Source organism: Oxyura jamaicensis, chromosome 12 (genome assembly GCF_011077185.1).
Source record: "Oxyura jamaicensis isolate SHBP4307 breed ruddy duck chromosome 12, BPBGC_Ojam_1.0, whole genome shotgun sequence".
NCBI classification, from domain to species: domain Eukaryota; kingdom Metazoa; phylum Chordata; class Aves; order Anseriformes; family Anatidae; genus Oxyura; species Oxyura jamaicensis.
The window spans coordinates 9842977-9870093 of NC_048904.1; the positions used below are offsets into that span (position 1 = coordinate 9842977).

Genomic DNA, 27117 nt, shown 5'->3' on the forward strand with positions numbered 1-27117 from the left:
ACGGCAGTGCTGTGGCCTGGGCTCAGGGGAGCGTCCTCCTTGGGTTTGGGTTTGTTCCTTTGGGGGGGTTTTGGTTGTTTTTGTTTGTTTGTTTGTTTTTCTGTTTTTGTTTTTCTTCGGTTGTTGTTCTCTCTCCGTATCCCGACTCTGTGGGCAGGGAGATGCCCGCCCTCCCTCCCTGGCTGTGTAAAAGTGTATCATGGAAGCGCCAGATTTGGAAATAAAAAGTCTATAAAACGGCATCGGGCTCTCTGCTGTCTCTCCCCGCAGCCGGGGCACGCGGCAGAGGATCCACACCAGGGGCTTGGCAGCAGCTCGCAGCCAACGCCGCCGTCTCGGTGGCCCTGGGTGAGGTGACGGCAGGTGACGGGGACCGCAGGCCGTGCCAGCGGGCGGAGAGCTTCAGGCCAGGTCACCCGGAGATGGAGTCGGCTGCTCCGGTGCCCCATGGCCCTGGCTGGCGTCCCGCAGGCCCGCGGAGCCGCCGTGTGTGTGGTTAGCCGTGGGGCCCCGGCAGCAGCCTGGGTGAGGCCAGCGGGAGGAAACCTGAAGGCAACGGCGCTGGTCTTGGGCCACGAGGAAGGAAAGGAGGCACCGAGCGCGATCCCGTGTCTTCCGTCCCTCCCTTTCTTACTGATGGAGGGGAAAGAGCAGGTGAGCAAAGGGCGGTGTTGACCCAAGCACCCTGAGCAAGGTTTGCTATCGACGAGCGCCGTCGCTCCCTACACCCTCCTTATCGCTGGCCTGAGCCCAGGCAGCCCCCGAGCCATTGCTCGCATCCCCTGGGGAGTCCCACGCTGACGGCCCTGGGCATCCCACGGGGACTCCCACGCTGGTGCTCCTGAGGCTGAAAAAGAAGGGCTGGGGACAGTCAGGTGGCCGGGCCACGGCCAAGGGGCTCGGGTGGGTGGCTGTGGGCAGAGCGAGCCCGGGTGGGGTGGGGTCAGCAGCTGGGGTACACGAGGCAGCGATAAGGAGGCAGTAAATAGTACCTGCTGCTATCAGCTGCTACCGAACGGGAGCCCTGTGACGGCCTCTGGTTTGGTGCCAGGAGAGCAGATAAAACCGTGGGGAGACAGGGGGGGAGCGGGTGCTGAGCGCTGCCTCCGCCCGGCCCCGGCAGAGCTGCCCCGGGCTGGTAGGAGCCGCAGCCCCGGGCTGGAGCACCAGGGGTGGGCTTGGTCCCACTGTTGAAAGCCAACCGCGGAGGAGGCTGCGTGCGATGGCCGTGGTTGTGCTGGGCATGGGGAGGGCCGGGATCCCCACGGGCTGCCTCCCCGCCCAGCCCAATGGGCCCCGACCCCAGGGATCGTGGTGCCGCGCGTCTCCTGGGGTCACGCACCAGCCGCTCTGGGTGCTGAGCACCATCCCACCACCCAGGGCCACCGGGACCCCCCCGGTGCGCAGCGGGGTCCGGCGGGCCCAGCCCACGGGTGCCTGCGCTCCCACTGCTGCGTCACGGTGAATCCGGGCCAGGCGTGGCTCAGAAATACTCCTGAATAACGGCAATAGCAGGTGGTGGCAGGGAGCAAGGAGGTGCAAAAGGGTTCAGCGGTACTCAGGTACCCGCCAGGGAACTTTGGAACAAGATAACGGCCGGCTCTGTTCACACTGGGGGAAGCGGGGGCAGTCCACAGGGCACAGCGCGCCCGTCCCCCGCAGGTAAACAGGGGCTGCAGCGTGCACAAAACGCTCGGGGTGATGTGGCCGGAGGCACCCTCATGCCTGGCCGCAGCTCCTGCTCTGGGATGTGCTGGGGCGGCAGGAGCACCCACGGGAGCTCCGCGGACACGGGAGGGTGACGGCTTCCCAGGAAGCAGGCAATTCCTTGGCAGGGCAGGAGGAGGGCATTAGGGAGGGAGCGGTGTCTCAAAGATCACAGGAAGGTATTAATAGGAGGGAGCAGAGTGTGCGCCCGGCTGGTGGCACCCGACTGGCGTGGGCACAGCAGGTAGGAGGGCTGGGGGCGATGCAGGGACTGGGGCTGGCACAGCCCTGGGCCCCCCACAAGTGGCTTGTGTGTCCAGCTGCAAGCGGGCGAGCATCCTTGGGATGGAGGCAGCTCAGCACGAGCCCCGAGCAGGGCTGAGCTGTGGGTCTGCATGGAGACACCTCTGTCCTGCCGTGCAGATGCCCCCGTCCCTGCCCCGCAACTCCGTGCCCCCCGGCTCAGCCCCCGCTCCGCAGCACAGGGGGCTGGGGCACCGGCGAGCCCGTGACGCTTGCCAAGGGTTGAAATTCCTGCTCCCCTCATGTGTAAAGGGACAAAGTCTGCGGACGAGGCTGGGGGGCTGGCCAGGGCTCTGCTCCTCAGCAGCGCTGCCCCGGCCGTGCCGCAGTACGTACGGGCTCTGGGCTGGATGGAGGAGGAGGGCGGGTGGCACCGATGGGGTCCTGTGCGTGCGGGCGGAGGGGGACACCCCGCTGCGCCCCAGGGTGACAGATGGGGTGCCACCGCCCCGGTGCCATCCAGCGCCGCCTTCGTGCAGCGGCACCATCCCCGTTAGCTCTGCTTTCCGCGACCTTGGAGCCCTCCCTGCTCCTTGCCCCGGCTCCCCAGGCGCGGCTGAGCCCTTCCTCGTCTGCCCGCAGCGTGGGGGGCCAGGGGCCATGGCGGCAGAGATGGTGCTGAGCCACCGGCCTGGGGTGCCCCGCAGCGAGGTGCTGAGCGAGGCTGAGCTGGAGGAGCTGGCGCAGCGGAAACCTCCCAGCAAGACCTCGGTGCGCGGCTGTCTCCGGAAGGCAAGGTAGGGCTGGGGTGGATGGAGCTGGAGGCTCCCCGCGGGGGTGCATCCCCGGGTCCCTCCGCTCCCCGGCAGCGCTGGTGCCCCCACGCTGGTGCTCAGCTCCTGCTCCTTCCCCCGGCAGATGCTCAGCCTCCACCGCCAAGTCTCTGCTCTTCCGCTTCTTGCCCATCCTGCGCTGGCTGCCCCGGTACCCGGTGAAGGACTGGCTGCTGGGGGACATCGCCTCGGGCTTCAGCGTGGGCATCATGCACCTGCCCCAGGGTGAGCGAGGCGTTCCCTGGCCGTGCCCTGCCCGGGGCTCCCCCCGCAGCCGAGGGCTGGGGCTCACCCATCCATGACGTTTGTCCCCGCTCTGCTGTGCCCAGGGCTCGCCTACGCGCTGCTGGCCGGGCTGCCACCCGTCACCGGCCTCTATTCCTCCTTCTACCCCGTCTTCCTCTACTTCTTCTTCGGGACATCCAGGCACAACTCCGTGGGTGAGCCGAGGGGCGGTGTGCTCCCACGGGGATGGAGGGGAGGGAGGATGAGGAGGGAGAGCCTTCATCTACAGCACAGCATTGCCACGCCAATCGGGGGGTGTGGGGGGGGATTTTCTTCTGCCTTTACTTTGCCCCATCGGGATGGCATTTGGCCGAACCAGAGCCGAAGCACCACGGGCACGCAGAGCCCAGCCCAAGGGTTGGGGTGCCTGTGTGCCAGTGCTGAGCTCGGGCTCCGTGCCCGCACCCTGCACGTCCCCAGGCCCCTTTGCTGTCATCTCCGTCATGATCGGCAGCGTGACAGAATCCCTGCTGCCCGACAAGGACTTCTTGGTGCCTGTCAACGGCAGCGACACCACGATAGTGGATGAGGTGAAGCGGGACGCAGCCAGGGTGGAGCTGGTGGCCCTGATCACCATCCTGACGGGTGTCTTCCAGGTAAGGGGCTGGTGCCAGCCCAGCCTGGCAGGGACCGAGGGGCCTTGGTGCCCCGTGGCCATGCTCTGTGGGAGCTCCTCCTGTCACCTCTCCTTCCAGGTGGCCCTGGGACTCCTGCAGTTCGGCTTCGTGGTTACCTACCTCTCGGACCCGCTGGTACGCGGCTACACCACCGCCGCCTCTGTGCACGTCCTCATCTCCCAGCTCAAGAACGTTTTTGGGGTCTCCCTGGGCGAGTACTCGGGGCCGCTCTCTCTGTTCAAGGTGAGCGAGGGGCTCACTGCCACCCCCGGACCCCCGCGGGGCAGCTGTGGGACTCATGGAAACCCCCCCAAAAATTACCAGCGAGGAGCCTGCTTTTGCTCCTGAGCCTATTCCCTCCTGCATCTTCCAGACCTTCATTGAGATCTGCCAGAAGCTGCCGCAGACCAACGTGGGCACCCTGGTGACAGCCATCATTGCCATGGTGGCCATCTTCATCGTGAAGGAGATCAACCACAAGTTGGCCTCCAAGCTCCCCATGCCCATCCCCATCGAGCTCATCACGGTACCTAGAGCTGTCCCAGCTCCCCGTGGGGATGCAGACATGGCCCGGGGCTGGTGCCATCACCCATGGGCGGCCCTGTCCCCTGCAGGGTTGGCGGGGGTGGGGCAGGGTGCCCTGGTGAGGGGGGTTCCAGGGCGTGCATCCCCTCCTTCTCCTGTACCATGGTCCCCGTGCAGGGAGAGACCCTGCCTCACCCCAGCCACCCCCACAGATCATCATCTCCACCGGCATCTCCTACGGCGTCGACCTGAAATCCAAGTTCGGCATCTCCGTGGTGGGCGACATCCCCAGCGGGTGAGCAGGGCCGGGCAGCGAGGCCGGCCGTGCCGGGGCACAGCGCCGCCCGTGGGCCCCCCTCCTGAGCTCCATCTCCCTGCCTTGGCCGTAGGATGAAGCCTCCTGTGGTCCCTAAAACCAGCTACTTTGGGCAGGTGGTGGGCAACGCCTTCGCCATCGCCATAGTGGGTTACGCCATCTGCATCTCCCTGGGTAAGATTTTTGCCCTGAAGCATGGCTACAAAGTGGACAGCAACCAGGTGATGCTCCGATGCGCGTGGATCCTTCCCCGTGGGGGTCTCACGGCTTGCAGCCCCGGGATGCGCAGCGCTTCCCCCGACCGCTGCTCTGTCCTTGCAGGAGCTGATCGCTCTGGGCCTCAGCAACTTCCTGGGGGGCTTCTTCCAGTGCTTCGCCATCAGCTGCTCCATGTCGCGGAGCCTGGTGCAGGAGAGCACGGGGGGCAACAGCCAGGTGGGTGCAGGCGGCACGGCCTCCCTCTGCTCTCCAAAATCCTTCCCCACCCTCACCTCCGGCTCTCCCCCCAGGTGGCTGGTGTCATCTCATCCCTGGTCATCCTGGTGACCATCCTGAAGATCGGAGAGCTCTTCCGGGACCTCCCCAAGGTGCGGCCGGTCCCACGGCCTCCGTGCCCCGTCCCAGCCCCCTGCCTGTCCTGGGGTGGGATGCAGCCAGGGGCAGCCCTGGGTGTGGGCCGCAGCAAAGTGCCCCTCAGAGGTGCCTTCAGCATCCTCACAGCTGCAGCCTTCTCTCCTAGGCCATCTTGGCTGCCATCATCATCGTCAACCTCAAGGGCATGTTCAAGCAGTTCACAGACTTCCGCACGCTCTGGAAGTCCAACCGCGTGGACCTGGTAGGGCACCAACCACCCCCGGGGCTTTGCTCTTGCTCTTTGCTCTCCTCCACACCGTGGTGCCACAGGGAGACCGTGCCGTGGCTGACTGTCCCCTCTCCAGATGATCTGGATCGTGACGTTTGTGGCCACCCTCTTGCTGAACCTGGACATTGGCCTGGGAGCCTCGGTGGCCTTCGCGCTGCTCACCGTCATCTTCCGGACCCAGCTGTGAGTAACCCCGGGCTGGGTGCCGGGGGGACAAGGTGAGGGGAGGCGGTGCTGGGGACCTGGTGCTGCTTCCCCTGGGCAGGGGAAGCCGGCAGTAATGGCCCGTTGTTCTGCTCCCCGCAGCCCCCACTACTCCCTTCTGGGACGCGTTCCCGACACCGAAGTCTACAAGGATGTGGCTGAATACCAGAAGGTAAAAGTGCCGAGGTGCCAGCGTGGTGGGGAGAGAGGCAGGGGTGGTTTGGAGCACTCCTGGGGGCTTTGTGCTGTGCTGAAGTTTGGGGGGCACTGTGAAGGAGGGCGAGAAGGGGCACATCTCCATCCCCAGGGTAGCACGCGCTCCCCATCTGTCCCCAGGTACATGAGGTCCCTGGCGTGAAGATTTTCCGCTCTTCCTCCACGCTCTATTTTGCCAACGTGGAGATGTACGCCGAGGCGCTGAAGAAGAAGGTAGGAGAAGGAGCCTGCTCCCTGGGCACGACCCCAATATCCCTGCAGCCCTGCCAGGGGGATGTAGTCCTGGGCGTCAGGGACAGTTTGCCAGCAGTGCAGGGTCCCTCTCACACTGCCACGGCCGGGGCCCCAGCACTGCTCTGGGGGGAGAGAAGGGCAGAGCCCCCCGGTGCCCCCCCAGCCCACGGCCATGGGGCTGTATGGTTTCGCAGAGCGGCATCAACGTGGATCGCCTGATCGAGAAGAAGAAGAAGGCACTCAAGAAACTGAAGAAACAGCAGAAGAAAGCAGAGAAGGAGAAGGCAAAGAGGAAAAAGGTGCTTCCCTGAATTAAAAGGAAATGGGGCATTCCCTGACTCCCCCAGCACACTCCTCCGGTGCACACCCACACCGCCAAGCTGCCCAGCCCCAGCCCTCCTGCCCGTGCTCGGGGCTCCAGCTTCAGTCTATGGCCAGTGAGCAGGGAGAGGCACTGGCACAGATCCGGGGCAGCAGCCTCACTTCCAAGGTTGGCAGGGGAGGCTACAGTCATTAATGATTAAGTAGGGGAGCCCAGTGAGTCATTAGCAGTCTGTGGCAAGTTAATCATCAGAATTAAGTGTGAGAGCAAAGGCTGACTTAGGCCAGCAGGCTAATGAGGCCAGTTCCAGAGAGAGTCATTAGGGAGAGACCCTGAGGTGACAGCAGACCTGGAAAGAGCCCAGGAGTGGGGCATGGGTGTGAGCAAGGTGCTCGCTCCGGGGGACACCAGCTGCCCTAATGCAGCCAGAGCCTCCCCAAACACCACTGCTCTATAGGGTCCTGGGGGTCCTGGGGGAGGACACCACCCTGCCGGCCCGACCCAGGGGGCAACCAGCACCCAAATGGTGAAGCCATGTCTCCCTCCCTCCCTGCAGGACATGGAAGCTGAATGCAACGGGCCGGGTGTTGCGGTGATCGAGCTGAGCGGGGAGGAGAGCGGTGCCCCCGCTGAGCCCACCCTGTGCTCCCTGGGGCTGCCCCAGCCCGACTTCCATGCTGTCATCCTGGACTTCAGCTCCCTCAATTTCGTGGACACCGTCTCCATCAAGATCGTGAAGAATGTAAGGGGCCAGGGCGTCCCCAGCGCTGGTGCAGGGCGGCTGGATGGCAGCTGCCCCATCCCTTTTCCCTGACATGTTTTCTGCCACTTGCAGATCTTCAGGGATTTCCGTGAAATAGAAGTGGACGTTTTTGTTGCCAGCTGCCCGGGTGAGGAGACACTGCAGAGCTGTCATCCCCTGCTGGGCACAGCCACTCTTTTAGGACACGGCTGCCGGCCACGGGGCTTCTGTCCCCTCGGTGGTGTCCTCATCCCCAAGCTTCCCCCATGAGCCAGCAACTGCAGAGCCACACCACGGGGTGCCACTGCGCCTGGCTGCAGGTTGTCCTGAGGATGCCGCCTGAGCTCTGCAGCCCCCGGTGTCCCTCACAGCGCAGGGGGAGGGAGGCGTGTTCGGGTGGGGACTGGAGAGCTCGGCTGGCTGCCATAACCTTGGGTGCTTCTCCCTCTGCACAGCGTCCGTCCTCGCCCAGCTGGAGCGGGGCAACTTCTTCAGCTCGACCATCACCAAGCAATGCTTCTTCCCCTCGGTGCACGATGCCGTGCTGCACATCACCGGGGAGCAGCACAGAGCCCCGGTGAGGACCTGTCCCGGCTGTCCCCAGCACCGCCGTGGAGAGGGGCAGCCCAGCCGACCCCTTCCTTCCTCTCCGTCCCCACAGGCGCACCACAGCACCAAACTGTAGCCCTGCGAGCTGAGACGTCTCCCGGAGGAGCAGGGCCACGCTGCTGGGGAGGCTTCGCCGCTCACCTGCACCGGGGCCTGGAGCCCCCATCCCACTGCCAGCCCCTCCGGGCGCTGGGACCTGGGGGCTGTGACAGCGAGGGGACAGCGGCACGGCCTGTCCTGGGGGCTGGGCCCGCCATGGGGGGCACCACGCAGCCCCCAGCCGACAGGGGCAGCAAGCTGTCAGCGGGCTGTCAGCGGGCTCACAGCCCCATATTGGCAAAGTTTTGCTCAATAAAAGAGTCGCAGCCAGCGCTGCCTCGTCTCTGTGTGAAGGGCGGGTGGGCACAGGACAGGACAGGGTCTCCCAGGGCTGCTCCCTCCACCCTGGGGCTCCCCCAGCCCAGCCCCGCCGCCATTTTGTTTCCCCGACCGCCAGGGGGCGCCGCCATTTTGTCTCCCCACTACCACCGACAGAGGGCGCCGCCATTTTGTCTGCCCCACCACCAGAGGGCGCCGCCATTTTGTCCCTCCCCCTCTCCGCCAGGGGGCGCCGTACACCCCGTGCGCATGCGCGCGGGGCCGGCCAGGCTCTCCCAGTCTCAGCGCGCACGCGCACCGCCGCCCTCCTTCCGCCGCGCAGGCGCGCTGCAGCCCGGTCGGCGGCGGCAGGGACAAGATGGCGGCGTCCTCCCTGTGCCGGGCGGCCGGGCGGGCCCTGGTGCGCCGCCCTCACAGCGTGGGTGGCCGCGGCCGGCGGGGGTGCGGCGGCTGGGAGCGGGGCCGGGAGGCTCGGCACGGCCCGGCACGGCCCGGCGGTGCGGTGGGGGCGCGGGGCGCAGCGCGTCTCCAGGCCGGGGAAGGTCACGGGGACGCGGCGGGGCCCGGCGGTTAGCGGCGGGTGAGGGCTCGGGGTGAGGCGGCAGCGCCCTGTGTGGGCGCGGGGCAGCTCCTCGCACCCGGCTTCATCCACCCGCGGGCCTAGGAGGGGGGTGCTTACTGGTAGTCTGCGTCCCCGAGGTTTGCTGTACGGAGGGGAGTTGGCGTTTGGCAGTGATGGCTGCCTTTCCTCTAGGCACCCCTACTGACCTTGACGAGGAACCGAGGTGCCGCCACCTATGCGCAGACACTCCAGAATATTCCCGAGACACAAGTCACCACGCTGGACAACGGCCTGCGTGTGGCTTCAGAGGAGTCCAACCAGCCGACGTGTACGGTAAGGTTAAGATAGGGTAAGGACTTGCTTGAAGCAATCATCCTTATCTCATATCTTCCTGGTTTTCCTGATTTTTCAAATTCTGCAAGCATTTGAACTGAGGTTTCTGACAGAGACCATTCCAGTGCTCTTTGTTAATTGGTCTGGGTGATGTAGCAGTAGAAAGCCTGGCCTGGCCCTGTACAAGTCTATAGTCAAGCTTTCATGCTCTACCAGTTTCCTCGGCTCTACATTTTTTACATGCAGATAGTCTCATATGTAAGCAGCAACCAACCAGAAGTAGTTATATCTTTGGCAAACGTTTCAAAATGCTTTTGTTAAGCTGCTGGGTAAACAGACCAAACGTGTGCTGGAAACAGTTGCTGGTGCTTGTTTCTGCCTCAGTGCTACAAGTGGAGTGGACTTCTTTTCCCTGCTGTTATGTTCGTGGCGTGAGGCTTGAACGTGTAGTTTGTGTTCTCTTCTAAGATGTGTGCTTGGTGCCTTTGCTGTTAGGTGGGCGTGTGGATCGGGGCAGGGAGCCGCTATGAAAATGAGAAGAACAATGGGGCCGGTTACTTTGTGGAACATCTGGCATTTAAGGTAAGTTTGAGGCAGTGTGCTAGGTCTGGCATAAGGCTTCATGGAGGCAACGTTCTAGACGTTTGCTGACATGTTACGCTCTCGCTTTGGAGGCTCTAGGTGTTAAAAGAGACTGTACATCTGTTCATCTGAATCCCAGAGACTTTGCACATAGTATAAAAATAAACTTAAAAGGACTCCTGGTCTATGTAGTGCTCTTTCTTTGAATATGGGGCAACTTCTAAACATGCGTGAATTAAAGCAGCTCTTACGAGCTGGCATTTCCTATCCCAAAGGAAAAAACAAGTGAGTAACAAGTCAGACCTCATCTCTGAGGCTGTGGCTCCTGACTGTCCCAGCTGCTTGCTTTCACGCTCATAAGATTACAAAGCATGCTGCTTCAGGGTAGCAGGCAGAGCTGAAAGCAGCGTTCCGTTATAGCCACTTACTCGTCTTTGGCTTTGTCAGTGGATCCGCAGTTTGGAGACTACGCCTCTTACTTTGCTAATGAAGTGTCTGCTGGACAGACCTAGGACAAAAGGCATCTGAACCTGGGCCTTGCTGACTCAAACCCAGTCTGTGCCATCGCAGGCATCGGGTTTGCTCCTTCAGGGATGAGCTTTATTGTAGAAGTCATTTCCTGCTCCTGTTCTGGCTTCCTCAGAGTATTTCTATTTGGGTAGCTAGAAACGTGCTTCTTATTTTCAGTGTTGGCTTGCTCTTGGCTTGCTTTCGCTGTTGTGATTTTCAGCTCCTGTTATTCCTTGGCATCCATCTTCTCCTTCCCTGTTGGGTTTCAGGTGGTGTTTCAAAATATATTTCAGTCTCCCTTTAGCTAAAGTAAACAAACCAAGTTCTAAACCTCTTGCTTTCTGTACTTGCTCTTGGCTTTATGACTCAAATGACAGCTTTTATTGTTTCAGGTCTTTATTCTTTGTACTGGTTTAGTTCTGCCCCTGGGGAAGCCTGTTTGTTTCGTAACTGTGGATCCCTGCTTTCTTTCAGGGCACAAAGAAGCGTTCCTGTGCTGCCTTTGAGAAGGAGGTGGAGAGCATGGGTGCTCACCTGAACGGGTACACCTCGCGTGAGCAGACTGCCTATTACATAAAGGCCTTGTCCAAGGACATGCCCAAAGGTAGGATGGCAGAGTTAAGGAGGTTAAGGGTAAAGCCTTGTTTCTCCCCCACCAGCATACTTTCTAGCAATTGACCAGGGAGTGAGGTTGTGGCTGAGCAGTTGGCAGCTGAAGAGAGCACTGCCAAGGAATGGTGCCTCAAGGCTTCAGGCTCTCTGGTTCCTAAGACCAGCTTTGCAAAGCTCTTGTGTCAGTCTGTATGCCAGAAGGGAGGAGGCGTGGAGTGGGGATTCAGTAGCGTGGGGATTCACGGAGCTGACAAAATAAGGTCAGCAACAATTACTGTGTCGGGAGTGCCCAGTGCAGCTTTGGCAGATGTTGCCTGTGCTCTGTGCTGCCGTGTGCAGGTTCCTGAGTCAGCTTTGTCCAGAGGTGGTGATTTGAGTCAGAGCTAGTGTAGTTCCGCTGTAGATGAGGACCACAGCATAGCTGTCACCAGCCCTCTGCAAGAACTGAACTCGTTTCTGTAACAGTGCCTTGTTTCTGACGTGCTTCAGCTTCCACGTTTACTTGCTTTCTGCTGGCAGTGGCACTTGGCAGGCTGACTTGGAGATGTTTTCATGCTAAAACACTGATGTTTTTCCTTCTCTGATGCTGTGGGAACGGATAGTACTCCCAACACACTGTGCCCCCAGCCCAGCATGGTTCCTTTCCCCTCTTCCCGTGTCCCTGCGGCCTGCCTGCCTTTTCTCCTCCATGCAGTCGGGCAGCAGGGTCGCTAATGCGGTAAACGCGTTGCAGTGGTGGAGCTCCTGGCTGACGTTGTGCAGAACTGCGCGCTGGAGGAGTCTCAGATTGAGAAGGAACGTGGCGTCATCCTGCAGGAGATGAAGGAAATCGACAACAACCTGACGGATGTGACCTTTGATTACCTTCACGCCACTGCTTTCCAGGGCACTCCACTGGCCCACACCGTCGAGGGGACCACGGAGAACATCAAGTGAGCAATGGGCTGGATGCGCCGCACAGCTTGTGGGTTCAGTCCTGGCGTCATGTAGTGTCGTAGCTTCATCAGTAGGGATGGCCGCACAAGGAAACCAGCCCGGGGAGTGTGCCTGTGGGCTTCTCGTTCTGTCCTGACTGTGTTTTCCCCCTTGGTGCTGGTGGATGTGTAACGCCGCACACATTCTTCTGTAGAATTCATCTTCGGGCAAGATCTGATGCTGGTAGGGCCTGGCCAAACCTTTCCCCTTATTTCAGAGAGACCAAGAGCTACGGGGGCTCGTTAAAGCAGTGGCCTTGAGCATTCCCAGCTGTTTGGGGATCGGTAGCCCAGCGGCCGGGGGTTGATACTTTGGTCTGCATTTGAGCTCTGTCCTTAACTTCCCTTCTGACCGCCTGTTTCCATTCTCTGTGCTCTGGGATCAGAGTCCAGGGAAACCAGGCAGTGTCGCTGAAACCAGGCAGACAGTTAGGCCTCTAAAAAGTCCTGTTACCCCGTAACAAGCAGAGACAACATCGCTGCTGTCTCTGCGCTGTGAACTAAGCCTCTTGTCCCTCCTGAGAAGCCGATGTTTTAGGCCTCTCTGTGTTTTCTAGGCACCTGACTCGGGCGGATCTAGCTTCATATGTTGAAGCTCACTTCAAGGCACCTCGTATGGTCCTGGCAGCTGCTGGAGGTAAGACCTAGATCCTTGTGGTGCTGGGAAGCCTGTGGCTTTGTTGTTGTTTGTTTGTTTTTTAATGGAGCTGTTTAAAACTGTACGCTTCTCCCGTTGTTGCCAGGGATTTCCCACAAAGAGCTGGTGGATGCAGCTAGGCAACACTTCAGCGGGGTGCCCTTTGCGTACAAGGAGGATGCTGTGCCCGTTCTGCCACGCTGTCGTTTCACAGGGAGCGAGGTAAAGTCGTTTGGTCCCTAACGAGCCGGTGCTGCCAGACTGCTGAATGGATGTGAAAGCAGCTGTAGGTGCCTCTGAGGAGAAAAACCTGTTGATCTCAGAAGCTGATGATGCAGTATCTCGGTAGTGCCCTCACGTTCGGTTCTTTAGGCTTATTGCCACAACGCGTGGGGTTTTAGATAGAAACAAGAATCCCCTAAGGATGTGAAGCTATTGCTTACGTCATCTGGCGTTGCAGCAGACTGCAGACCCAACCAGTGCTCACGCGGTTCTCCCCTGCTGCTTGGTGATGTTACAGATCCGTGCCAGAGACGATGGTCTGCCCGTTGCCCACGTTGCTCTTGCTGTGGAGGGGCCCGGCTGGGCTGACCCAGACAACGTTGTCCTGCATGTGGCTAATGCCATCATCGGGTGCTACGACCGCACGTTTGGAGGCGGCAAGGTAAGAGACCCGGGGGTGGGACAGGGAGAGCCTGGAGCCTTTTACGGGGATCTTGGGGAAGGTGCTCTATGGGAGGCTGTTGTGGTTAGCTTCCAACCGGGAAGCGATAGGAATCTGGAAAATAGAAGTATAATTGAGGCTGGTCCAGGACAGTTGTGGAGATGTGATGCTGGGAGATGAGTTGAGCCTTCTCTGTTAAGTTCTGAGGAGATTCAGGTGATGAATTCTCAGCAGCTTTTCCTACCTTCGTGAGCTGAGCAGTCAGTGGGGATGGTGATGGAAGCAGGGCAGAGAAGTCTGTATTCTCACGATGTAAGCGTGCCTTGCAACTAGAAAGCAGTTGGAACTTGTTTAAAACCCACTATTACATCTGTTCTTGTCTATAACTTGTTTTGTCTGCATAACTGTGCTAACCCCTGCTGAGAGACCTTGTACTTGCCATGTTCTCCCACTCCTACGCTGCTGCGTATACCAGCTCCTCATCTGCTGCTGGGAAGGGAAGTAATTTTGCTGTATGGACTCCTAGGCCATGGTGTGTGACTTTTCCAACTGTTACACTCATCTGTTGACCACCTGAGGGGCCTAAATTAAGCTCTCCTTTGAAAGGCGTTACACTCCGTCATGTCTGCGGTCTCTGTGAAAGCAGCTCAGCTGGAAAGAATGTGAGCTCTGAGGAAGCTGTCAGATTGAAATGGCTGATGGTATCTCCTTATTTACAGAATCTGTCCAGCAGGCTAGCTGCGCTTGCAGTGGAGCATAAACTCTGCCACAGTTTCCAGACGTTCAACACCTCCTACTCCGATACTGGCCTCTTCGGTTTCCATTTTGTTTCTGATCCTCTCTCCGTAGATGATATGATGTTTTGTGCTCAGGCCGAGTGGTGAGTGTGACTTTGGCAAACGTTTCTGTTCAAGATCTGGTTTCCTTGTAGGAGATGGAGCTGGTGGAGGTGGTGTGAGGTCCTCAGGGCGCTGTGTCTGTATGAACGTCTTGGTAACGTGCGTTGTGGTTGAGTGATCCTGTCAGCGCTTTCTGTAAGTGTCAGGATGTGACTTGCTAGGAGCTAGTTTGATCCCGTAGGGTTCTTCAGGTCTTTGGCTCATGGCTTCCACATATTAACACTGAGGCTTTGGTTCTTTATATCCAAGTGAGACCATTCCTCAGAGACGAGGCTCCCCTGGGTGCCTAACAGATGCATTTCCATTGTCCTGTTCAGTCTGAGCAAAGCCGGCAGTCCCTGCCTTCCCAACGGCTGTGTTGTGACTGGTGTGTGCCGTGCTGCTGGAGCTGTGCCGGCATTCAGGGGCCTTCTGGTCTGGCTTTATGCTCACACATCCCAGTGGTGGTTCAGGGCCACATCTGAGATTCAGACCCGAGCCGTGCTGTGTATGGAGCAGATGGAGCTAGCCCTTGCCCCAGAAACGTTGCAGTTGGCAGGGGAGAAAGGGATTTAGCAGCTGGAGTCCAAACAGGCTCTTCAGAACTGCCTCATTCTTTCAGCGTCAGTTTCCATAGCAGCTTGCTGTGTTTGGGAATAGCCGACACGCCTTTCTTCTCTGGAGATAGCTTGCTGCTGTGCCTGGTGGGCAATCCAGGAGTCAGCACAGAGCTGTTCAGACCTCTGTGAGCGTAACTCAGCACGTGACCTGCTGGCTGACGTTCCCTACCTGTGAGCTTGAGTTCTTTCTCTTGCCTCCTGCTGTTCCTAGCTTCCCCAGTTGTTAGCTGCTCGGCAGTGGTCAGGAGTGAATCTCAGCTCTGCAGGACGAGTGGTGGTAATAGCTGCAGAGCCTTGGGAAAGGGAGGAATGCTCTTTCTGTCTGAGTAGACAAACATCTTTCACAGCTTTGATGGTCATCCCGTCTCTTCTGCAGGATGCGTCTGTGCACTAGCACCACAGAGTCAGAGGTGAAGAGAGCCAAGAACTATCTCCGAAACACCATGGTAGCTCAGCTGGATGGTATGTTCTGGTTTATGGATTGACCACTATGCGGCTTTCAGAGGGTTAACCGCTGGTGCCTCTGGTGGGAAGTAGGAGCTCTGCTAGATGTTACGGTCCTACTAGTAGATGCTGTGCAAAATTCCCTTTCCCCTGCTCTTTGTTCTTCTTCCCACGTTGTCCCGAGTAGCTGGTCGCAGCCTGTTGTGCTCCAGGCTAGCTCTGACTGTAAACCTCTGGTCATTTTCTTGCTGCGAGTGAATAATCATTTGCACGCTGCTTGGTAAACTTAGAATTTGAGATCTGCCAGCTGTCTGCTTTTGCAGTAACACTTGGAGACCAGGACGAATGTCTGCCTGTATTGCTTACTTCTGTTGGAGCTGCTTCGTGTAGTAACAATGACTGAGACTTCATTAGAACCTGGCTGATGGCTAGAGTTGCTTCTGTCTGCTTTGGCTCACAGTCAGTCTGTGAAATCTGAGAAATGTTTCTACGTTGCTGACGGTGATATTTTCAACACCTAGGTACTACTCCAGTGTGTGAAACGATTGGAAGCCACCTCTTAAACTATGGGCGCCGTATCCCGCTGGAGGAATGGGATGCCAGGATTTCTGTAGGTATCCATTTGTGTTGCGTGCGTGTCCTGAGCACGCTGCCACATCTTCTGTACCCGCAGAGGAACGTGCTGTGCAGAACATGAGCCAGCCCTGCAGACAGGGGCTAGGCTGTTGGTACAGATACCTCCCAAGAGTCTGACAGCATGTTTTTAATGGTCTTGAAATGTCATGGGAATAGTAACTTCCAGCTTTGGGAAATGTAAGTCATTAATTGCTTGTTTGTTACTCATTAGGCTGTTGATGCAAGGATGGTGAGGGAGGTCTGCAGTAAATACATCTATGACAAATGCCCAGCGCTTGCAGCAGTTGGTAAGTGACCAGGCAATTAGTACACGATAGCTCAAAAACCAAGAGGTGGTCAAGGGCTGAGCGGAAGCGACGTACAGGCACTTCTTACATGTCTGTTCTGGCCTCTTAACCGCTCTGGTTCTTTGCTGTTACCCTCCTACATCTGAACACGAGGTGTGCCAAAGCACGTCTGCCAGGAGATCAAAGGTGCAGGTGATGGAGACGCAGTGGCAGTGAGCTGCTGGCTGTGCTCCCACCCCTGCTCGCTGCGGAGCTGTGACTAAGACTGGGAGTCCCACGGCTGGGCGTGGGCCCGGTGCTATCTGCCAGGTGTCCTCACCCTGGGGTCATGGTGGTTTATGTAAGGGAAGTGAAGGGGCCCGATTCTCTTGTGCTGCTCTGGCATGTCTGTCTGGCCAAGGACAAATTCCTCTCGGGAAACCTGCCTGAGCAGCTCAGCTCTGCTCTGCTGCCTTCTCCTTCCTGTGTGTTGTGGATTCTCCTCCTCCATGCAGCTGTTTCCTCTGGGCCTTCAAAGGGGAGCGGTGCAAAGGGGAAAGGGTTTTTGAAAGGGGAGATGGAATGAAGTAGCCAAAATCTCTGTAACTTGGTGGCTCCCTGAACGTGAACCTACTCTGAGGAAACCAGTAAGGATTTTTATGTCAGGAGATGGCATCTGCCAGTTTTCCTGACAGGTCTGAGCTGAAGCTGCCTGTTCTTGTGCGTAGCTGCTCTGGATTCTGAGCACAGTCTGCTCTGCCACTGTCTGCTTTACAGTCATGCAAAATCACCCGGTGATTTTTAACTACAACCCCCGTGATTAACTTGTTCTGCTCACTCAGGTCCCATTGAACAGCTCTTGGATTACAACCGTATCCGCAGTGGCATGTACTGGGTCCGTTTCTAGGACGTGTACCTGCTGGATGGACGTAACGAAGCTCTGCACCATGACAAGGCTCCTGGCATTGTCTGATTCTGAATGTCTTGTGTACCGGGGCAAGGAGGAGTCCCATCAAAATGGCTGTCTTCTCGGTATTAAATGTATAATAAAAAAATAAACATATCCTACGTGGAGTTGGCTCTGCTGGGTGTAGACCGTGTCTTGCTGGGCCGTGTGTGTAAGCACTGTTAATTTTGTCAGACTGATGAGGTAATGGACCAGGAAGCCTTGGTTTGTCAGGGCTTATGGCAGAAACCTGCCTGTCTGTCTGCACCCTTCCCTCTGTCCTAAGCTGGCTCTGTCCTGCCGGCAGAGGGCCTTGATTTGGGCTGGTTGAAGGAACTCTTCCTTGGAATGAGACTGCTGAGGTCGCTCTGGCCACTTCCTCCGTGCCCTTCTGTGGAGCAGCAGCATGGTCAGCCTGGGGTTGTAGCATTCCTGCTTGTGCAGACCTGAGAACGAAGGGCCCTTGTCTGAGAGGACCTCTGTGCTCTCCTTACTGCCTGTCAAGGAGATCAGGATGTATCTACAGAAAGGTTGCCATCTTCCTCTTCTCTGGGGTGTTGGTAAACTGAAAGGACAGTCTGTGTAACGTCTCTCTCCTTGATCACTTTCAAGCACAAACCGGCCAGCTGGGCTCCCGTCACCTCTTCAAATTGATGGAGATCCTCCTGGCCTCGCCTGATACTGCCTCGGTGCAACTGAGCAGTCAGGTCTCTAGCAGTCAGCTCCTCGTGGTGTGCTGGTGCTGGGCAAGCAGCCTGTATCGGGGCACGCTGCCTGTCACCCCACGTTTCTCGGTTAGCCGTAAGGCAGCTCGGTGACAAGCAGGGCCTGTTGTGCAGCTGCCTGGTGTTTGCCTGCGCGTTCCTCCTGCAGGTGAGAGGTGAGCCTCCATCCAGTCAGGCCCACCAACGCAATAACGCAGAAGCTGTTGGTTGAAGTGTTCCTGTCCTCTACCTGGAAGATCACCTGAGAGTTGACAGAGCTCTGCAGCCCTTTCTGCTTTGGTGGTGTTCTCATGGGTTTTCCCAGGCCCTGCCTCTGGGAAGCTGGAACGGGGAACTGAAAGCAGACAGGATGAAACAGGGCGAGGATTTCGGAGAAGAGCTTCCCGCCAGGTGGCACTAGCCTGTCACAGCTGCACCGGGAAGCTGCGAGGTGCTCCTTAATTCTCGTCTTTGGAACAAATCTCACAGGGATTCTCATTTAATTTCCAGGTGCTGTCCTGACAAGTGGGATTTAAAAATAGTGTAAAAGTTTCTAAGAGTTAGTCATTACACTTGAGACTAATCCAGTGTACTAAATCATTTGTGCTGAATCTGGATTCTTGATGAGAGAGTCAGTGTGTCTGAACTCATTGCGTACACTAGGCAAGTTTGAAACTGTTAAACGTTCTTGATGCAATTTGGATTTAACTATCATCACAAGCTCTGGCTCGTTATAAGCGCACTGAGGGCTGAAAAACTAAACAAGCTCACTTACGCCTCAAGCCTCGTGGAACCAGTAAATGGCTCTGTCTTGGTTTTGTGATTGCAATTAGACTGTAATCCTGTCTTCCATTGCTTGATACACTTTTACTCCTCGGTGAGCTTCCAGGGCACTTTACAGTTGGTGGGAAATCCAAGGAAAGGAAGGCGTGCGTTCTTGCTTCAGCACTTCCTCCAAGTTTTCTCTGCGGGTATCTTCTTGGTCGTTCTTGTATAATTCCCCAGCCCTTCCTGAACTACTTTGTACTGAGGATCAGATTCAGCCCCCTCTGCAACTGTCGCTTTCCAGAGCGCTTTGTTTCTGTGCAAAAGAGGCAGGCTGCACTGGGCAGAGTGCTCCTGGCGCTTCAGCGAGGACCAGCACCCAGAGGACACGCTGCTGCAAGGGTGGCTGGGCTATGCAGCACCAGAAGGTATTTTTTAGATGCTCTTACCCATGCAAAAATCTGAGGATCTGGGCTGATGCAGACTAGGAGCAGTGCCCTAGGAGCGTTGGGTGCTGTTGGGTGTCCGCTAGCTGCTGGGGGTTGCTGAGCGCCGTGCCCTCGCGTTTGTTGGCATCTTCTGGCTGCAGCTCCCGTGGCACTTTGCCTTGCAGTGCCTGTTGTGTTTGGGCGCTGTGGAAGTCTGTGCTTCCAGAAACATGGGCGTCGCACCAACTCTAAGAAGCTAAGAGGTCTGTGGTGCCACACAGGTGATATTTTACTTGGTAAACAGCCTTTGCAAGCAGCCAGACCGGGGATCTAGAAGGTGAGGAGGGGAAACCCGTTCAGCAGTCTGGAGTATTAATGCTTGGCAAAGTTACCCTCATGCTGAGCCTTAGTGAGGGGCTTGGGAAGCATAAACGGGAGTTTGTGCAGAGTCGTCAGGTATTTGGCAGCCGAGCCCCTCAGTGCTGGAGGAAGCAAAGCTCTAATCTAGTTGGCAGGTCTCTCGCTGTTAGAGCTGTAGGTGTGTGGTTTTGTTCCTCCATCAGAGCAGCCTGGGTCCAAGGGAATCCAAACTGGGAAACGTCTGGCAGAGAGGAAGTGTCTTACCTAAATGATTTTCCTGAACCTTGAAGAAGTGAGATCCTTTGCTGGAGCTCTCCCCTCCCCTTCCTGTGGTTGCCTCTGCCCAGCAAAGGGCAGTGGCAGTGCCAAAGGAGGGAGTTGGAACCATCCCTAGAACAGGGCAATTTCACTGAAACTGGAGATGGCCTGGGTGACCTAATAAATCTGTTTCCTGGCTGCCCGGACAATGCAGGATTGTTCAGCGGGGCTCTTTGACCAGTCTAGTTTTCAATGGCTTAAGTGTTTTATTTTGCTACTTCCCTTGGAAGGTTAGTTGGGATCCCATTAGGCTGTGCCGATAAACTTAGCTTGGTGTACGAATTGCCCTTTGCTCCCTCCCCTTTCGCACAGTGTTAACTGTCTCATCCTTTCTGTGTGAAGTTCCCTCTTTGAAGCTTACACCCTCTGCCTACCTCTAGGCAGTCGTTTTCCCTCCCTGACACCTTGGCTCTCCCTCTCTTGGCTGGAGGAGAGGAAGCCCTGGAAAGGAGGATGCTGTGCATTGCTTTGCACCCTCGTCCAAGGCTCCGCAAAGCCACCCGCGCAGTACTTCAGTGACTTTCTACCACGCGGAGCTCTTCCAGGAGCATAAAATCCAGCAGCGACAGCCTCGCTAGAGACTTGTGCTCGGGGTCTCCGACAGAAAGAGCTCTCGATGCCCCCGGCACCGGGTTGCGGGGCCGGGGCAGATGCGCAGGGTGGGTCTGCCCGTGGAGCAGGCAGCCCCTTTGATACGTGAGCTGCTTGTTTGGGAGCCGGGTGCCTGCCAAGAGCCGGGCCGCAGCAGCCAATTGTCGGTAGTTGCCTCACCTGAACTAATTACCCCCCACCCCCCCACCTGGAAAGTACAGTTGATACTAATCAGAGGTGCTGAGCCAAGCCTGTCCTCAGGGAACCAGGGAGCTGCGGAGAGGCTTTCACACAAACATGACTTGGAGCCATGCCTCCCGTCGGTGCCAGCGAGCTTCTGGGAGGAGAGCCCGCAGCCCTCCGGGGCTGGTTCCCTACCAGCTCTCCTGCTGGGGCCAGCGGAGAATCGCTGGGGGTGCAGTAGGTGAGCGGGGTTTGCAGGACAGGGTAGAAGTGCAGCTCTGCGGGTGCTTTGCGTGGCCGCATCCTCGTCCTGCTTGAGCCCCTTGGTGCGGGGATGGAACCGAGGCAGTGATGCGGCTGCCACCAGGGATCTGTTCCCCAAAATGTCCCCTGTATGATGTGGTTTGCTCAGAGGAAGGCTTAGTTTTCCTTACGAAGAAGTGTCACCGCAGCAGGGCTCAGGGTTACTGGGGTGAGGGTGGTGCCTGGTAGGCTCCCAGGCTTGGCCTGCCCCGGCCTCTTGTGCTCCTCCTCGCCCCTCTGTGCGACGTGGGGCCTGTGCATGCCAGGAGGCAGCAGTATCTGGATGCGTATCCAGAAATCCAGTATGGAAACGGCTCATCTAAAGCCTTAGTGCATTCATCGCTCGGAAAAGAAGCGGACAAAGGGCCCATCCAGGCCTGACTGCCAGCGACAGCCGCCCAGACGGGTATGAGATTGAGTGGGGCACAGTGACGGGACCGGTCCTCATTGTCTCGCCGCTTTCTTCCACAGCCTGTGTGGAAGGGGACGAGACTGAGCGCTGGACATCCTCATTAAAAGCTGCCTTACCCCACACGCCACCCAAAGAGGATGAGCGGCTCTCGCATTTCCATGTGTCTCCTTTCCCCTGCGTGGTTTCTGGATGCACTGAATCACCCGCCTGAGCCTCCTGCGTGCTCGCTGAGCCTCTCGCATGCTCCTGGATCATTTAGGGCTCCGTACAGTACTCTGGCATGAGAATTACATAGCACAGACCACACAAGGACAGCAAAGGAAGTTGGATCGAATGCCACATGACCTGATTTGAGCGAGGCTAATTGTGTAATTAAGACACTGGAGCAGGAGCTCGAGCACTCGAGCGCTGCTCCTACTTTCTCCAGGAGCCTCCAGTGGGACGCGGAGCCTTCGGCTTGTGCGGGCGCTGCTTTGCCCAGAGGGATGGTGACATTCAGAGCGTGGTAGGCAAACGGAGCTGCTCTGGGTGCCCTGCCCTCAGCACGGTGATTCAGGTGGGCAACGTGTTTGTAAAGCAGTGGGATAAAGCTGGAAAGGAAACGTGCTGCTTACCCTTTATTTGCTACGTTTAGGGTAAGAGTGAGTTGATACTATTTGGAGGGGGGGGATTTTTTCCTTTATTATTTGAATAGTGAAGTTTCAGCTAGGGAATTACATCTGTGCTGCTTTGAGATTTAGGTTTTGACGTATATTCAGCTTGAGAAAATTGACGTTCTGACCTCTGTGTGCTACTTCGCTGTGCGCGATTCATATACGCTAAAATTGTCACCTCTCCATCTAGATCGCGTAGCTCTTGAGCGCTACTCGTAGCCATGAAGAAGCAGACTTTCACCAAGCTTTTACCCGTCAGGCCTGGAAGAAGTTTCCAGGTACAGGGAGCTGTGAGACGATGATTCCCCATGGACCAGGCAGGTATGGCCTCGGGGGAGGCTGGGGGAAGCAGAGGCCCAGCCTGAAGGAGGGCTGGCACTGGGAGGGCGGCCGGGCCGGAGGGAAGCTGGCTGTGCCGTGGGGCAGGGAAGTGGTCAGGGACAGGCAGCAGCGACTCAGGGAACCAGAGCGGCAGGCAGAGCCCAGCGGCTGTGTCCCCACAGAGAGATGCTGCCTCGGCTCGCCTGGCGTGGAGGAACTCCCCGGTGTGCCAAGGAGACTTCCAGGAAGAAAAGGCGTGCTGCAGCCCCGTGCGTGTCCCGTGCCTGGGCTCCACGTGGCAGCTCTGCACTTCCACGCCTGTCCCCACGCCAGCTGCTGTGAGGCTGAAGGTCCCCCCGTGTCCAGCTGTGGCTCTCCTGCTTCCCCTGTTTACAGAACTTCCAGATGTGTGCCGCGCTTGGCCGGAGCCCTGTGACATGGGGACACAAATATCTCCTGTCACTGCCTCGCATGCACGGCTGTGGCTCCCGGGTGAACTTGGTTTGGTTTTGCTGAGGAGGACGGAGGGGGGCTGAGGGTCCTGGGCTGGTGGCTCCTGAAGCTGGTGGGGATCCAGGGGGCAGGATGGACAGGAGGAGGGACGCCGAGGTGCTGGAGGAAAGCTTTCTGCAACGTGCTGGAGCTCTGGCAGCCCCTGGTTGTTCTTCTGGGATCGACCTGCTTGGGTGCAGACCTTGCCCGTGTCCTCTGCAGGAGGGTGACGGAGCTGGCCGCTGAGGTCCTTGCGTGAGCCGCGTGGCCGGTGGCCCCGTGCCATGCTGGTGACGCAGCCTCCTGCTCGCGGAGATGTGAAGTCATCTCGGATGGGTCCGCGCAGGGGAGGAGTTCCCATGGTGACAGACAGCGATTCGCCCCGGCGGGGCAGGGCGGATGTTTTGTCCTTTCTCTTCTTTTCTTCTGGAGTCGGGCACCCAGCCAAAGAGCCCAAGGAGCAATGGCACAGCCTCTCGGGGGAGAGCGCCGAGGACAAGTCTGGTCTCGTGAGCTGCACAGATCCCTCTGGAGAGCAGTCCCCCTGCGCCCAAGCGGCAGCCCCGCAGGCAGGGCTGCTCCCATCCCTCCCGCAGCCTCCATCCTCTGACCACAGGGCTGCTTTGCCGGCCCCAGGAGGACCGTGGCCAAACCCGCAGCAACCTTCCCTTGGCTGCTGCGGGAAGGGCGGCGTCTGCAGCAGGTGGGCTTGCTGCTGGGCTCCAGTGCCGGTAACTGGTGTGACTGGGAAGGCACGACGGCACCGTGCAGGTAAAGGAGCCTACACCCAAGGCGTGCTTAGAGATGTCTCCTTCACAAAAGTCCCTGCCCTGGGCTCTCCAGGGGTGTGTGCCCCTTTCTGCGCCCCTCTCCATGTTGTGTTGTTCCCTCTCCACCCAAACACGTGCCAGTGGCTGCCCACCAGGCTGTGGTGCCCCCCCTCACATCTCCCACCGGTGGTGCTGCACGGGGGGGCCTTGAGCAAGGAGCAGGCAAGCCCTGGGCAGAGCGGGACGGGGGCTCTTTCAGGAGCATTGCCAGAAATCTGTATTTTAGAGGGGCGTGGGGTGTGGGTGCAGATTGTGAAACATTTTAATAGAGGCAGAGAGGAAGCGTTGAGCAACTACCCCGTCCTCCCAGCACTTAGATCTGCGTCCCAGACTGGAAGCTGGGGAAATTAGAGCAGGATTGTCCCAGAGGGAAGGAGATGCAGGAGAGTGGCGTTTGGACGAGCTCTTGTGTGTTTCCAGAGCAGGTCCCTAGCAGTAAGCGCCTCAGGCCTCTGCTGTTGTTTGAAGGAAGGACAAACACCCAGAGCCCCATAAAACCGTGCAGCCCCTCCTCGAGGAGCTGCTGCTTGCTGCTCGGCTGGCAGCACCCGGGGCACGGCCGCCTTCCCACCGCTCATCCTCCTGCCCGGCGAGCAGCCATGTGGAGGGGTCTTCTCCTCCATCCTGGCTCTGTGGGGTCCCACAGCCACCTTTGGGGTGGGGAGAGTTGTTTCCCAGGCCCTGATGGGGGGGGAATAGCTGGGCACCGGCTGCTCCTCGCTGCAGGGCTTGGAGGAGGAGGGATGGAGCAGCCACGGCCACGCGCTGCTCATCCACCTCTAAGAGGACGCAGGGGTGCTGCAGGAGACCCAGCCCGGCTCCATGCAGCCCGCAGCAGTGCCACCCTTCTGCCCTGCGTCCCGCTGCCGGTGGCAGCACCCCGGGGACCGTCGGCACGGGGCAGGGAGGTGCTGGCGTGCGCCGGAGCCCGGTGCCGGCGGGCACGGCCTGTCCCAGCCGCCCAGCGTGTCGAGTCACGCTCAGCGCATCGCGGCCGTGCTCCTGCGTGCCCTGCGTGTGCCGGGGGCTGGCGGCTCGCCCCGCGCCCTCCTTCTCCTTCTGCAGGCAGCTGGGGGGAAAAAATGCTCTGCTCTGCCAGCTCCAGCACCGTGGATGGGTCCCCATGTCCCTTATCGTGTACAAAATCACCCCGGCGGGTGCTTGCAAGCACCCGGTAAGGGCTTGGCAGTCCCGGCTGTACTGAGGTGCCCCCAGGGCAGGCAATTTGCTGCTGCGGAGAAGTCTGAGGCTTTGTTCTGGGGCTGCACGTAGCGAGGTGTGCCACGCTAGCTGGGGATGTGTGCCCCACGGCACTGTCAGCACGGGGAAAGGCAGCACCGGCTCCGTGCAGAGGTGCTGGGGGAGCTTTGCTGCACCCAGCCTTTTGGTGTACCCCCCCCCACATCCCCATCCCTGGGATCAAGTCAGGTTGCTTTGCAGAGCTCCCTCCCTGCTGCGGGTGGGGGCTGCGGGGCCGGGAGCAGCCTGTGCCCCAAGCTGGATTCCTCTGGGACGAGCCAGGCTGCGTGGGTGGTCGCTCCCTGCAGCGTGGGCACGTCCCCTCCTGGGACGCTTCAGCCCCTGCCTGCTCCCACCCTCCCCGTGCCCCCCCAGGGTCTGAGCCCCCAGCCCCAGCAGCCTCTCCGGGCATCCCCAGGGCTGCCAGCACCCCCCTGAGACCCCCACGAGAAGCATCTGGTGACAGCCTGGGACCCTGGGACCCTCCTGCCCTGTGTGGCAGCGGCCCCGCACGCAGCCGGTTGCCAGCTCCCACTGCTCTTGTCCCCGCTGTCACCCTCCCTTCCCAGCACCCATCGCAAAGCACCGCTGGTGCTCTGCGGGGACCTTTGCAGGCTCCCATCGCCGCTTGGCTTCCCCTCCCTCGCTGTCCCGGGGGGCCAGCACAGCCCACGCCTCTGCGGTCAGCGCGACCGGGGCTGCTTTATCCCTCCTGACTCAGCCACGGGGGGGTCACATCCCCACGCTGTCACCGCTCCCTCCATGAGCCCCGTCCACGTCGGCGGCGGGGCTGGCCGTGGTCCAGCGCAGCTCCGGGAGAGGCTGGCGTGCGGCAGCATCTGGGCTGCAGCCTCCAGACACAACAGTTTCTGGGCAGGGACGCGCGGCCCCTCTGCCGCAGCCCCGGGGAGCCCTGACACGGGCAGACGGGGACCTAAACGGGGCCACGTCTCCGTTGCCCTTCACCCCCGTCCCAGTGCTGCCCGCGGGGTGCCCGTGACCCCAAAAACGGGCGCATCCCGCAGCCGCTGGGCAGGGAGGGGGCTCTCCGTCTGCCACCTGAGCGGCAACACCAGGCGGGGTGCGCCGAGATGCCCCCCGGGGCACGGAAGAGCTGTGCCCGGGTTTGCTGGGGGGGGGGGGGGGGGGGTGCTGGGAGACATTCCTGGAGCGTGTCCCAACCAGCCCCGCCGCGGGCGCCTTCCCCTGCGGCCCGGCCAGCTCCTCCTCCCCGCGCTGCTTCCCCGCTCGGCGCCAGCCCCCCGCTGCTCCTCAGCCCCGCAGCCCCCGTGCCCCCTGCTCGTGAAGCCCCCAGCACCCTGCTCGGGGGCCGCAGCTCTCCCAGCCCCGTGCACCCAGCCTTGGCCCCTGGTTCGGCCTCGTCCTGAAGCCGAAAGCCCCGAATCCTGTAGCTTGTGGACGTAGGGCTGTGGACAGGGTGGGCAGAGGGGTGCAGCTTCACCTGGGGCTGCAGCACAGAGATCTGCTCTGGGTTCCCACCACCCTGCCCGGCACGCGCGGGGCAGGGCAGGCTCCGCTGCGGTGCTCTCCGTGTGTCTGCTCTCCGAATGGTGCCCGGCGGGCACGGGGCTGGGATTAGGAATAGGGTTGGAGTTAGGGTTGGGATTTGGGTTAGAATTAGGGTTGCACATTTGGGTTAGAATTAGCCTTGCACATTTTGATCAACGCAAGCGGAGGGGGGATCCGCGTGCTCCCCTTTGGGGCCAGCCCAGCCGGGAGATGGGGAACCCCGAGCGTGGGCTGCGGGAACAAGCACTGGCTGCCAGCCCGCGTGGTTTGGGAAGGACCGGCAGCCTTTGGGGATGTTCCCAGCGGGGCTGCAGGGCACAGGCCAGGCTGGGGGCTGCAGGGACAAAGGCTGGAGGGAGGCAGGGAGCAGAAAGCGGCGTGGGGAGGGTGGGTGCAGGGTGCAGGGGCTGCCTGCAGCAGTCCTGGGGGGGGAAAGGGGCTCGCACAGCCCTCGGCAGCCCGAGCAGCGTGAGTCACTCGCACCTGGTGCTCGCCCTCCGCAGAGGCAGATTCCTTCCCTGGCCCTGGTATGCGAGGAGCCGGGGAGCACCGCCAGCCCCTCGTGTTGCAGGTAGGGACGCCCTGATTTTGGGGCCCCCTGCGTGTCCCCCTCCTGTGTCAACACACACGGGATGCTGCTGGTGAGGCAGTCCCCGTGCCAGCAGGGCTTGCTGGCCACCCCACACCAGTGCCGGCCACGCTACCGGGGTCGGGGCAGCCTCCGAGCATCACCCCGTGTGCCGGGGCGACCCCGTGCCACCCGTGCCCACTGCTCCGCCAGCGCCGGGCCCGGGGCCAGCCGCAGAGCCCTTGGCAGCCCCCTCGGCTCCCTGTTTAACGATGCCCCTTGTCTAATTGGGACAGGCCGCCCTGCCTTCATTAAGCGAGCTCTGGCAGGAGGAGGGTTTGGGGACGGTCTTGACCTGGGGACATCAGACCTGCGGCTGGACCCACGGGCGTGGGCTGGGCAGGGGGAAACCCGTGGCCACGGTGGTCTTTGGAGCCATTTGGCTGGGTTTGGGGGCCAGGGCTGGGACCCAACGAGGGGCTGGCTGACGAAGAGGAGGGGATGCGCTGCTTGCTGCGCCTTTAAGAGGAGAGGGGGCAACGCCGCTCCTCCCCTGCTTGGGAACAGCCTGTGCCTGGGAAAGTTGCCTGCAGCCGGCCCTGGAGCATCCTCGCAGGGTGGCAGGTGGCCCTGTCCCGGGCCCCCAGCTGCGAGGTGGCCCCG

The 27117-nt window shown here is 59.6% G+C and overlaps 2 protein-coding genes across 2 annotated transcripts; both read left to right on the forward strand.

Annotated features, from left to right (window-relative positions):
• Positions 1 to 428: 428 nt before the first annotated feature.
• SLC26A6 (solute carrier family 26 member 6) lies at positions 429 to 8071 on the forward strand. The gene is made up of 19 exons (XM_035337757.1): positions 429 to 654; positions 2593 to 2747; positions 2869 to 3008; positions 3113 to 3223; positions 3489 to 3664; positions 3764 to 3928; positions 4059 to 4211; positions 4423 to 4505; positions 4600 to 4747; positions 4848 to 4961; positions 5036 to 5113; positions 5266 to 5361; positions 5465 to 5571; positions 5695 to 5764; positions 5929 to 6021; positions 6237 to 6341; positions 6921 to 7106; positions 7200 to 7254; positions 7562 to 8071. Exons 1-19 carry the CDS (start codon positions 448 to 450, stop codon positions 7789 to 7791), a joined length of 2472 nt encoding a protein of 823 aa, XP_035193648.1. The 5' UTR covers positions 429 to 447; the 3' UTR covers positions 7792 to 8071.
• A 285-nt stretch (positions 8072 to 8356) lies between these two features.
• On the forward strand, positions 8357 to 16889 carry LOC118173362 (cytochrome b-c1 complex subunit 1, mitochondrial). The gene is made up of 13 exons (XM_035337872.1): positions 8357 to 8511; positions 8848 to 8988; positions 9484 to 9570; positions 10555 to 10684; positions 11426 to 11624; positions 12224 to 12303; positions 12410 to 12525; positions 12824 to 12967; positions 13687 to 13847; positions 14842 to 14927; positions 15431 to 15519; positions 15757 to 15832; positions 16654 to 16889. Exons 1-13 carry the CDS (start codon positions 8452 to 8454, stop codon positions 16716 to 16718), a joined length of 1434 nt encoding a protein of 477 aa, XP_035193763.1. The 5' UTR covers positions 8357 to 8451; the 3' UTR covers positions 16719 to 16889.
• Positions 16890 to 27117: the final 10228 nt, after the last annotated feature.

Coding starts and splice junctions, on each gene's coding strand:
- SLC26A6 (XM_035337757.1), top strand. CDS start 448: ATGGCCCTGGCTGGCGTCCCGCAGGCCCGCGGAGCCGCCGTGTGTGTG. Junction 655..2,592: donor TGATGGAGGGGAAAGAGCAG/GTGAGCAAAGGG, acceptor GTCTGCCCGCAG/CGTGGGGGGCCAGGGGCCAT. Junction 3,224..3,488: donor ATCCAGGCACAACTCCGTGG/GTGAGCCGAGGG, acceptor GCACGTCCCCAG/GCCCCTTTGCTGTCATCTCC.
- LOC118173362 (XM_035337872.1), top strand. CDS start 8,452: ATGGCGGCGTCCTCCCTGTGCCGGGCGGCCGGGCGGGCCCTGGTGCGC. Junction 8,512..8,847: donor TGGTGCGCCGCCCTCACAGC/GTGGGTGGCCGC, acceptor CCTTTCCTCTAG/GCACCCCTACTGACCTTGAC. Junction 8,989..9,483: donor CCAACCAGCCGACGTGTACG/GTAAGGTTAAGA, acceptor CTTTGCTGTTAG/GTGGGCGTGTGGATCGGGGC.